This window comes from Emys orbicularis, chromosome 4 (genome assembly GCF_028017835.1).
Source record: "Emys orbicularis isolate rEmyOrb1 chromosome 4, rEmyOrb1.hap1, whole genome shotgun sequence".
Taxonomy (NCBI): Eukaryota; Metazoa; Chordata; order Testudines; family Emydidae; genus Emys; species Emys orbicularis.
This window is the reverse complement of record NC_088686.1, coordinates 29091264-29103702: the sequence shown is the minus strand read 5'-3', so window position 1 is coordinate 29103702 and position 12439 is coordinate 29091264. Positions and strand designations below refer to the sequence as shown.

At 44.1% G+C, this 12439-nt stretch overlaps 1 protein-coding gene across 1 annotated transcript in view; it reads right to left on the bottom strand.

Annotated features, from left to right (window-relative positions):
• The window catches only part of SYNE3 (spectrin repeat containing nuclear envelope family member 3), a 48408-nt gene extending 36307 nt beyond the window's left edge, over positions 1–12101 (bottom strand). The window contains exons 1-5 of the mRNA XM_065403165.1: positions 11944–12101; positions 7794–7966; positions 7044–7353; positions 1689–1850; positions 241–585 (exon numbers count right to left, since the gene is read on the bottom strand). Of these exons, the coding sequence (XP_065259237.1) occupies positions 241–585; positions 1689–1850; positions 7044–7353; positions 7794–7966; positions 11944–12087 (1134 nt within the window). The 5' untranslated portion in view covers positions 12088–12101. The remainder of the gene's footprint in view (positions 1–240; positions 586–1688; positions 1851–7043; positions 7354–7793; positions 7967–11943) is intronic.
• Positions 12102–12439: the final 338 nt, after the last annotated feature.

The window sequence follows — 12439 nt, the reverse complement described above, 5'->3', positions numbered from 1 at the left end:
GTGTGAGGCAGAGACTGAAAATTTTTTGGTTCTTTTCTCCCTATTCACATTTTTCTTTATTCAAGTCCACATACATTCTTATACCGTCCTCAGCCCCATAGTATCTGAGCACTTTCCTGTAGTGCACTGTGACAGGACTAATATCTGTATGATCAAAGGTGGTCATGTACCTTCAGTTTTGTCAATGTGTTTACCACACTTCTCTTGTTGTTTTTAGGCATACAAAATACAACCACTTACGATGTATTTTCTCCACAGAGCTACTAAGTCCTCTTCACTCTTTGGCTTCTCCCCTGACTCCAGGTCATCTTCTAGTCTTTGTAGCATCTTTCTGAATTCCTGGACTTCTGCTTCCAACTGTCTGGCTTGGGACTGATAGGCACTTTCTGACTTAAGGATCTTATGCATTGTCTCCTCTTCCTCAACACATATTAGTTTCAACTTCTCCAGGGCTTTCCTCAACTCCTCCAACTCATCCTTCATCTTCCCAGCTCCTAGGGGGGAGGTGTTCTGGATCACCCCTGTAGACTGAACCTCCAGGCATTTCAATTTCTTTTCACCACGCTTGACATCTTTGGCAATGTTCTGAAGAAAGAAGGGAATCAGAAAGAGTTAAGTGGAAAGAACTGTGGAGGTGGTGGGGAAATGACACCTGATAATATTTACTTTTATCTGTGTATTTATTTTCTTCTCCAATTGTTGTTTCAAGGCATGTCACTTATGAAGTGGCCAGCTGCCAGATTTGATATACTTATTTAAAACTTGTAGCCTTATGATTTAGATAATATAACAGCGGGAGCATGGCTTCCCAAGAACTTGAGGAATTTTTTAAAACTGTTGGGCCTGATTTTCAAAAGTGTTCAGCACCACAGGGCCAGTGGAAGTCAACAGGAGCCACATGTACTTGGCAGCATGGATACTCAGGCCACAGTGTCTAAAGTTTAGTAGCCCAAACTAAGGCACCCAAAATTGGAGACCACTTGTGAAAAATGGTGCTGTTAACAGTGTCACCAACCCCAAGCATTCAAAAATCATGAGTCAGGCCCACCCAAAATCATGAGATTGGCTTAAAGCATTAGATTTTTAAAAATAATAAAGGTCAGGTTTGTTTTTATTTGCCTTCTGGCCTTTGAGCCTCTGCGTTACATTCAGATCATGTTTATATGCTTCTCTCTGTAACCAGGAAGGCTAGAAACTTACATTTCTTTTTTTTAAATGAAAGCTCAGATTCTCATGTAATCACATGACTCCAGGAACTGGAGCTTTAAGAAAAATGTCAAACAGCATGAGACTCATGATAAAATTGGGAGAGTTGGCAATGGTGTGTTAATGACATCACAGAGAGAAAGTGGCAACTAGACAACTCCTGATTCAGGACCCCTTCTTTAGCTACTACACCAGAATTTGTTTTAAATATCCCCCTCTGATAATATACCCTCCCCCCCCGCCCGCCCGCCCGCCCGCCCGCCCGCTCGCTTCAGATTTCTCCCCAGAGCCAGATTTGAACTTGCAGTGCTTGAATTCTAGACCCACAGCATACTCTTGGAGCCATACAGCTCTTAGGAATACACTATTCTGTTAAATACTTGTATGATTTGGGGAATATACACAAGAAGGGATTCAGGTGAGGAGAATGCATTTCTTAGCAGCGCTCTCCCTCCCCCTACTAGAACTGTATCATAAAGAACCTGCAATGTCTTTAGCCCGTTGTCTGCTGGCAACTTTGTTGTTTCTCCGGTGCAGCAGTTCAATCTTTCAGTCACACCATTCAGCCACAATTGAAATTGGTCAACACTGGTCTTGTATTGCTCATGTTCCTTCGTTATCTTTTCAAGCAATTTCACTCTGCACTGTAACAAGAAATGTCCAAAATGGTGAGGGCAAGAGCTTACCTGTCTCTTCACAGGTTGCATTTTTAACTAGGAAAACAGAGCCCATTTCCTTTCACCCTCATGTCACTCAACCTTTTCAGGAATTCACACCTCATCTCCAGTATGAGGACAAAAATATGTAAAGCTTTCTCCGGATCTTGGCTGTGCTGTAGCACCTCAACATTTATTCAGAGAACAAAAGATGGCAAGGTCCTGTGAGGTCAGTGCCTCGCCTCCCCTTTCCAAAGCTTCTTATTTTTCATTAAAAAGCGGTATTATCCTTTCCCAACTTTGCTTTGAAACAGGAGACAATATATGGGGTCAGCCTAGAAGCTACAGCGAGAGCCTCCATGCTGGCAAAAAGTACAGGATTACTCTGTCTGATCATACCTGGGGCATGTAAATTATTTCACAGCACTTGCCATTTAAACAAGATGTAAAGAAACTACTATAATTGCAGCATTAGAAACTCTGCAATATTTTTAGCATCTATGGTAACCTCCAAAGACTTTGCTTTCATTGGCACAATATATAGGGCCTGGCAGTGTTTGGCTCTGCACAAACTAGGGGCAGGGTGCAAGGAGACGTCTCTCTACACACATCTTATGCCCCTATGCAGGGGCCAGAGACAGGACTGGATCCTGGGATCTGGCTGATCTACATAGAGGTCAGGTCACTGGTCTAGGGGGAAAGGTGACTCAAAACTCCCATCTGCTCTCTCCTGACCCTGGAGCTGCTCTGTGCAGACCCTGCATCAAGTTGGAATAGTCTGAGGGTACCTCTATCTAGTGTCCTCTGCAAACAACTCCAGCAGTCTGAAGACACCATGGTATAGGAGCATTCTGGCCATGTCACCTCTCCTCCAGCCATGCCAGCAGCGCAGAGGCAGAGAAATGCATGAGGCCATATGTCAGCTCCAGACACCAGAGGATCACCCTTGTGCTAGGATGATCCTCCAGAGCCAGTCCCTCTTGCTTTAGGGCCAGACCATGACAGTGGTGCAATGCAAAGCAGCTACACTGCACTGGAGAATCTGCCCCACAGTGACAGTCTTTGCAGTCAGAAGGCAAAATTCTGACCTCAATTACGTGGAGTATTGAAAACTCTGTTGAAATGGGAGTCTGTCCTTTAAATTTCAGGGCACGTTCCTGATCCTGCTTGCAGGCTAGGGAGCTCTGTAGGAAAGCGTGTGATCTGGGCCTGGCCTAGCCTAGTGTAAGGGATCATAGACCTTGAATCAAGCCTTGCACATAGTGGGCCAGATCCCTTGGCAGAGAAAGTGAAATGAAGACATAAATACACTAGGGCAGGAAGTGCAAATTGTAAAAATTCCCAAGTGGCAGGATTCAAATCTGATTGATAAACAGAATTATGGTGAAAATGTACTCCAGCATCTTACAGTAAAATTACAAAGGTTGATTAAGGAGAAGATGCACAGCTTAAATTGAGAAGTAGCTTAACCTTTGCCTGGGACAAGCTGTTCAATCAAAATGAAGTAGTCCAAGGCTTGGAGATTACTGCTGAAAATGTTGCGATCAATCAGGTCATGTGATAAATGACACACATTTGAACAGACACAACATTGTGCTAAGCTATCATATGAAAAGCTAACCAAGGGCAGGCTGAAAACCTGCCAGACTGCTAGACGGGGCTGCCTCTGAGTGCAACTTTTAATGAAGAGAAAGACGCTGCCATTTGCTCTGTCAGGCAACTAATTATTCTTTTCACTGAGAAGCAACACAAAAGGAGCATTAACTCTTGCCTTCTGCAGAAGCACTTGAATAATCAGAGAACATCTACCAGGCAAGATGTGGCATGGGGAGGAATGTTTGTACTGACAAGAAAATAACAGATCCCAAGCAGGCTGAGATGAGGAATACTAAGAGATGACATTGTGAAGAATATATGCAGGTTTTTGGTTTCAGGTTCAGGACATGCTTTTGGTGCACCGTTACCCAAGAGATCAAGCATGAAGGTCTACCCCATTCTCTGGCCTCTATGGGTATGTCTACACTGCACACTAAGCCCAGGTCTGCGGGACCCAGGCTTGTAGACTTGGTGTTTCCAAATCAGAGTTTGAGTGTTCACACTGCATTGTAAACCTTGCTTTACAATTGTGGGACCCATGTCTCAGAGCTGTGCTAACACGTCTATACAGCACTACGCAGACCTTCTGACTGAGGTCTGCAGCTTGACCTGGGTCCGCACTGCAAAATGACAGGGCTTGGACCTGAATCACAGCGGGAATCAGGCTTTGACCCACTCCCTTAGCGGGACCCTAGGACCCAGGTCCTGAGTGCTTGCTGACCCGAGTCAGACTGATGTGTGTGTGGACAGAAGTGGGGCTTGGGCTCAAGCCTGAGTCAGAGCCCAGGTTTAGTGTGCAGTGTAGACATACACTATCTGCCACTCCAGCAGCAAACAGGGGCTATAAGTAGCCAGCAAACAACTAAGGGAGAATTCCTGGTGCAGGCACTGTGTTAAGCCACTGCTGGCTCCCTGCAAGCATCGGTACAGGAGGTGTGTGAGGGCAGTTGTGGGGCTGGAGACAGAAGAGAATGTATTGGAGCAGAGCTGTACAACATGCTACCATGGCCAATCTGGCTTGCGCTGCAAGCCATAGGGAGCTCTGCAGAGGATGCCATAACTTAGGGGTGCCTAAATTTCGCTAGAGGTTGTTTCAGCCCCTGGAGCAGCCCAGAATTGGGAAGGTGCCAAAAATGACTTCAAGCCACCCTCTGCCACTCTCTCCCCCTAACTCACATGGGATTGTCTGAGAGTAGAATGAAAGACTGTAGGTTTAATTTAAGAGAACCAACCGGAATCAAAATATTTGTGTTTTGCACCAGCCTAGATTGAATAAGTGTTGAAACTTTACTTCACTACTGTTCCTGTTAAACAAGAAAGACAGGATGTCTCCGTGATTATTTATATTTAGATTACATTCTTGGTTAGTACCAATAACTTTTTTGGGGGGGGGGGGAGGGGGGGGGAAAGAGGGGATGGAAGAGACATGTGGAGCGGGGGAGGGAATTGGCTGCTGTGTGTAAAAATGTTACAACTGTAATTAAAAGAAATTCTGGTGAATATAATTTTCTATTTGGGAGTGAGAAGGATACTCAGTGGCAGCAAGAAAATATGTGAACTCACCGGAGAAGCAATATCACAGTTAAACCATTTGAGAAATGGAATCCACTTGCTCAGCCTGTGACAGAAACGGACAACTGCAGGAGATCTAAAAAAGCTTCTTGAGTACTAGTGAAATTTACAAGTACCAGCAAGCTGTCTCCTGTAGCCAACTTTGGAATTCAGCTGTCATTTGCAATTTACACGTAGTCTGGCCCCCGATCATGAGAGGGGCTGAGACAACTCCTTAGATTAAGGGATCTCTTTCATTCAGTCCTCCCTCCCATTGTGAGAGGTAGCAAGGTTCCTTCAGCTACCATTTTTCACTTCCTGGCAAGACTCCCAAGCTGACTCTAACCTTGGAATTAGCCAATGAGTCCCCCATTTATTTCAGTCACGAAAACTAATGTTTTCCACCACCCCTTCCACCCACAGCCTCCAGAGATTTTTCAACTGGATTGTTTCACTTTCTCTTTTGGCGCAAGGTGGCATTTGTAGCTGCTTCAACTGCCTTTTCTAGAGCCTCAGTTAGCTGGAGACATCAGCATGTATTTTACCTAAATACACTGGGCCTGATTCTGATCTCACAGCAGCAACAATCAGTGTAAATCTACACCGGTGTAAAACTAACCTAAGAGATCTGACTCAGGCTCTCCGTATTCAGATAATTTGTTTGAGGGAACTAGCTAGTCCAAATATCAAACTGCACAACACAAATATCAGCTGTTCATGGATCAAGGACAAACCCTTGTTTAGAGGGAAGTCACTAAACATTTACATTGGGAATCTGGTGAAATTTATAATCCCAAGAGTTGAATTGCCAGGAGCAAAAAGGGGTGTTTTTAATGAATGGATTTACTCTGCAACCTGACTTTGATTAAATGTTTCTTTAGATGTATTTATGGCTAGAAAGTGTGACTGCAGCAGCTGCAGGCACAGAATAGGGGTTTATATTTTTTAAAATATTTTTAATGAAAAAGTAACCAGTTCATCCTCATGAAAGATTCTAGCCCTGGAGACTCAAGGCTTCTGTTTCCCATAGAACCACAAACTTCCCCACATTGCCCCTTCAAGGAGACTCCATGCTCCCCTTGGATGATGATTTCTTGGGATGAGAGTGTCCAACAATCAACATGACCACCCAATCCTTGGTCTGGGTGGAGAAGTGGGAAAGAAGAGCAGGTGTCATGATTGTACAGGCAGATGACAGAGCCCATGTAACAGAGTTCAGTTTTATTAACACTAGTTGTTTGGATTAGTCAGTTACCAGACACTGGAATGCCTGTTCTTCCCCAAGGCAAATCCAAAGCCACTGATGTACAAAAGCTACTGTACAGGTGGCTAGATATACCCTAGATATGTCCTTGATCTACTCTCATTGCTCTAGAGTCTTGAGCATCCCTATGTGTAAGCCTCTCCTACCCACCAAAGGCAAATCCTTGTCCCATAGCCAGATCCTTCCCACTGGTTGTGGAAATGAAGGGTATTGTCTCACCTCAAACCTTCACCCAAACCAACTATCAAAGTGAGTCATGGACATGAAAAGGTGAATTATGATGTTGACCACCCTCCTGTCTAATGACCACCGTACCTCTGAAATTGAGGGCAGGTGCAGGCTGGAAAATGAATTAGCATCTATTGAAAATCTTTTAGCTATTAGTGTTGGCTGCCTATTCTTTGTGTTGGAAAAGCATTAATTGTTTGCCAACTCTGTGAGTCTTGATCTGGGGATTTGTGTTATAGCCTCTAATGAGGGTGCAGAGTTGGGATGCTTCCTCATCTCCTTGGATGGATTATTTTGCATTAAGATCACACTGAGATCTTTGATTTACCAAAGGACAGGGAAGCATTTGCTTTGGGATTGTTTGTATTAATCTTGCCCTGTTAAGAACACTCAAACCTTCTTTGCACTATAGATACATTCTTTTCCCATGAACCATATTGGGGAACTCCTAGCTCTCATATCAGAAACACTAACAGTAAATAATGCAGGCTAGTAACTGGTGAGCATCCTAAACCCTCCTCTCTTTTATAGTTGCATTTTACCTGAGCTTCTGCCTTTATTTCTTCATATTCCACCTTCATCTTCTTCTGGACATCCTCATCGACACTCGGGTCACCTATCCTGTTAAACAAGGAAGCAGCTTCCTCCAGCAGCCTTTCCAGCAGGACTGACTGATTTAGGACATCGTTCAGCAGAACCTGGGAGTGGCTCAGCTGCCATTGCTTCTCCTTTAAACCGAGCTGCAGCTCTATGTCAGGCTCCAAGGTAACCTTCATGTTATGAATCCAGGTGTAAAACTCATCCTGGGCTTTCAAGTATTCACTCCAGTGCAGCCACACCCATTCGATACGGCTGTTGGGGAAAGTGACAAACAAGATACATGAGGTTCTCCCAGGACCAGTGAAGAGGGTGGGGAGTGCAAGATGCTTTAAAAAATATTGGCAATAAAGAATCAGATTCTCAGACAGGATAAATCAGCCTAGCTTCATTGACTTCAGAGTGTCACAATCCACTTCCCAGCTCCCCCCGGCTGTGGGAAGAAGTACCCTGTGCTAGCCCTGTGCCTGGCAAAGATTATTTCTCAGGTCACTGGACTGGCATATTGTGGGTAGATGTAGAGCCAAGGTTCCACCTACTCTCTGCTCCTTTCCAACATATGCATGGGAACCCAGTGAAGGCTCCTCTCTCCCCCCCACAATACAGATAGCCAGAGTGGGGAGTAAGGCGGCATTGTCTGAGAGCATTAGACAATATGTCAAATAGAGTCTTTGTGGAAACAGCATGTGTCCTACCTGTGGCAATGAGTAATGTAGATGGCTGTTTCTTCCCACATGGCTTTAATGTCTTTCAGTTTGGATAGTATCTCATGCTTTTCCTCCTCGCTGATGCAGCGAAGAAGGGCATCTGCTTTCATCAGGACCAAATCCATTTTCAATCGACCTTCTGGCTCCAATGCACAAATTTTCTATTAGAAAACACAAAACTGAAAACATTAAAAAAAAGAGAGCCTGCCAGTGTAGTTATTGAATTAGAACTTTGTGTTTATATGGAAATCATTACATCCCTGCTGGAAAACGCCTACAACATTTAATAGAAATAAAAACTTTCCTACGGTTTTTTTCAGTATTCTTACAGAATTTAATTAATAGAGAAATATATCCCTGTTGTAAAATAGTTACCACCACCAACAGAAAGTAGATCATTCTCTGTTAACTTCTGTAGGTTTTCACGGTAATTTCTACACAAACCCTGTTGGGTTTGTACCTATTAAGTTCTATAGGACTTGCCTGTAACAGCAGTGTCTCCACTACTGCTACAGATCTATTGCACTACATAACCACATGACGTCTAATTCACTTTCTTGGAATAAGTGCAGAGGAGACACTATTCATGGGAAACATTGAGCAAAGCCAGTATTGTAAGTTGCACCAGAACATGCCATGGGATCTGCACAAAAAAGCACTTTGTTGCAAATCATAGAAGACACACTTTGAGCCACCCTATAAAAAGATTAGAGAATGATATCTCTGCTATTAAATTCTATTTTTCCACAAAAACATGTTGTGTATCAGTTAAGGCTCTGGCACATACATGCATACCTAACACAAAACCTACAAGCAAGGAAATGAAAGTTAAGCCATCTAACACTATGTATCTTCTACTCTTCCACCCAGAGACAAACCTAACCCCTAGTACAACCACCCCACCCCACACACACCACCTTAATTCTGTCCTAGTAGTGTTGTCAGCCTTCCAGCATCACCTTCCCACTATCACGCAGACCACTAGACTTCCTTTCCCTGATGCTCCTCTGCACAGTTCTGGGAAACCACACTCATTCAAGTTGGGGGAAGGGGTGCCAAAAGGAAAATGTTGAGACACTCAAAATCTGAGGTAACTTTTGAAAATTTAGGCCTAAGTGATTTGCCCAGAGTGATTTGCCTTCTTACCCATAAATACATCATTTGATTATTTACTTGTAAAAAAAAAAAAAAAAAAAAAAAAGAGCACAGGGGACAATATAAACCACACCCAGCAAACAATAGAAAGATTCAAAACCAAAACTTAGTCCAGGCTTCAGTCTTATTCCTGCTTGAAGTGACATGAAAGCAAATGAGCCCACGATTGAGAAAGCTGTGGTTGGAGCTGGCATTTTTTTTAACGATTGCTTTCTTTGGCTGGCATTTTCATTAGCAAATTAACAGAAAATAAATCATAGTGAGGAAGCCTGAATAAATGCAAGCCAACTGGGAAAGAGGCACTTGGAATGGATGTTTTTATTTAAAAAAAGGCAATGAGTGAAAGAATGAGCAGGCCAGAAGGCGATAATAATAATGATGGATTTCCAATATCCAGATTGAAAAAGCTACTATAACAAGGATTTTCTATGCATTATGACCCTGTTCCAAAGTCCAACAAAGGCATCAGCTTTAGATCAGCCCAGGTAAAATCATCACAAACCACATAATCTTCATTCTTGTGATCTGTAATGTTGACAGAACCCCTTGATAAACTGTCTCCCACAGCACTGACTTTCCTGAATTCTCTGAATGCATTACGATGTTGTCTGTATCAACATTCCTTATGCAAAAGGTAAGGGCTGTGCTCATCCGAAAGCAGAAACAAATCCACAATCCAAAATGAAATAGGAATTTCCAGCCTTTGTGACTGCTATGCAAGTCGGCCCATCACCACCAGCTCGCGGATGAGTGTCTATGCTAGGCCTGGTACATGCTCCAACCCACAATGAACCCCATTTGAAAAAATGGTCCTGAAAATACTGCAATGCCAATATTTAAACCACCCCACCAGGAGTGCCATTTTTCAGTGCTAGTCATCCCAGCTCAAAAACAGAGGGGGTTCAAAGATGTGGGGGCAAACATGACTACACAGAAAGATGTTCATCTGAAGAGAAACAGAGAAGGCTGTTTCATTTAGAGAACAGGCCTATCACAGGGAAATATGAGAGATGTATAGAAAATAAGCTAGTGCGATGGGGTATACAAACCCCACACCAGGGAACACAGGGTTAATGAGCTATTGTGGGCTCAGTTGGCCCTGCCTTGCCACACCTGAGAGAGATGTCAGACTTGAAGGGAGGATTTTAAAACGGTAAAACACAGCACAGCTAGTGGCAGAGCAGACCTTGTGGGAACTCCTCAGATCAGTGCGGCCCAACAGCCAATCTCTGATGGAAGGGACGACTCGATGCTGATCCACTTTTGCTGGGACTGTTCTTCCATGTTAGCCTGTGAGCCTCGTCGGGGCCACAGGAGCTTTACAGAAGCCTTCAGAAGAAGGAGCCTTACCACACCTGTGGGACAATCCATTTGTGTTCATTCTTTTTGCAACCCTGAAAGGAGCAGCCTGCCCAGGGCTCAGCCACAGAAAACTTGTTATTGTACACTGAGTACCTCTTATGACTAGACTGGCACAGTGGAACACTCAGGTGTCTCAGAGCAGAGGCCCAAGTAAGTGCAAAGGCCCAGCCTGAGGGTGCCCTGGGGAAGGATGCAGTGATACTAGTCTCAACCTACTGCCCCACTATAATAATGAATGGTACAGCTGGGGTAGATAGGAGCAGCCAGTTTTCTCAGTGTACAAAAACAAGGGATATCGAATGAAATTGGAAGGCAACACAATTAAAATGGATAAAAGGAAACACTATTTTTTAAACACACAAGGCATAATTCATCTGCCACCAGATCTGAGGACAAGAGATTAACAGGATTATACAAAATATTATGTATCTATGTAGATAATGCGCAGATTCACAGTTCCATTAAAAGGATGAGAGCTATAAACCCACTAACTGACAGGGTTTAGGAAGAAACTTGCCCTACAGACAGATTATTCCAGGGGTCGGCAACGTTCGGCACGCGGCTCGCCAGGGTAAGCACCCTGGCGGGCCGGGCCAGTTTTATTTACCTGCTGACGCGGCAGGTTTGGCCGATCGCGGCCAAACCTTATTATCTCTTATCATCAAAACATTTCTAGTCATAACAATGTGTCTGGGGCACTTAAAACTAGGTCACTATTCACTCACTCTCTTCCACACTTGTTAACTTTCTGCTCCATCCTCCCACTCTGATTAAAAAACTGCAAGTATGCAGCTGTCTTACCTTGCCTCATAAAGGCCAAAGATTTTCCTAGCTATGTGATGTTTGGTTTTCAGCTGGCAGTGGCTGAACATACAAAACTGCTGACTGCGGCATTATCAAATTCTGGGGTAACAACGGTATTGTCTTGTCAGAGACATGGGATGAGATGGGCTACTGGTCTCATCTGGTAGCATCGTTTCCTGCACTGCATTGGGTGGTTGCAAACCCCAGTCTTGTGATTGCGAAAAGCAACTAAACTTCCACTTTAGCATGCACAAATGAATGAGTGCTGGGAACAGCAGCTGAGATAGTTTGGTAAATCAGGATTGCTCTTAGTCTTCCAAATACACATGAAAAGTCTGGAAGCATCTAATCTAACAGCAGGATGCAAACCTCCCTGCCCCATCCCTCCACACACATTCTATTTCCTTTTTTTATGACAGCAATAAGTGGCTTGCAAAAGAAGAAGCTGGAGAGAATGCTAAAGTGATCCTGCCCAAATGGGAGCAACCTTACAGCTAGTGAGGTTATTTTCATGCCCTATCCAGGGCCGGCACAACCCATTAGGCGACCTAGGCGGTCGCCTAGGGCACTACAATTTGGGGAATGGCGACCGCAGCGGTATTTCGGCGGCGGGACCTTCCGCCGCCTCTGTGGGGGGCAGCATTTCGGGGCGGGACCTTCCGCCACCTAGGGCAGCAGAAAAGCTGGCGGCGCCCCTGGCCCTATCCCACCTTGATCATCTCCTAATGGAAACTTCTCCATGACTCCTGGCAGTCCCTGCAGTGCCAATGCCACTTGTGAATATGTCTCTCAGAAAGGAGTATCAGTCTTCCCCTACCTCAGTCTCTCTTAGCCTGGCTTCCAGGGCAGACCGAGGTCCCTTGGTGTCGTCATTGATCTGCAGTCTCTCCTGGATGGCTTTCATCCAAGCTTCTGCATTCTCCACACTTGTGTCAAATTCATCCTGGGGCTGCTGAGTCATTGCATTAGAGGAAACTGAAAAGATAAAGAAATGAGGAATTAAAAACAAACAAACAATTCTTTTATCAGGAAAGTCTCTCACAGTCTTAAGCAGCAGGGAAAAAAGGAAAATAACTTTACTGATCTCTTTTTGATTAATGGCATCAAAATCCACAACCCACAGTAGTCCTAAATCTCTATGTGAGACTCAACAGAGGGGAGTATGGAATAAAAGCTCAAACTCAGAGCTCCTAAAATGAAAGTATACAAGGGAACAAGATGAAGTTGGGACACTCCTTTAAGCTCTGTGATTTGGGCTGACATTCAAAGGGATAAGAGTCACTGCATTTATATGAAAACCAAATTAGGTTAAT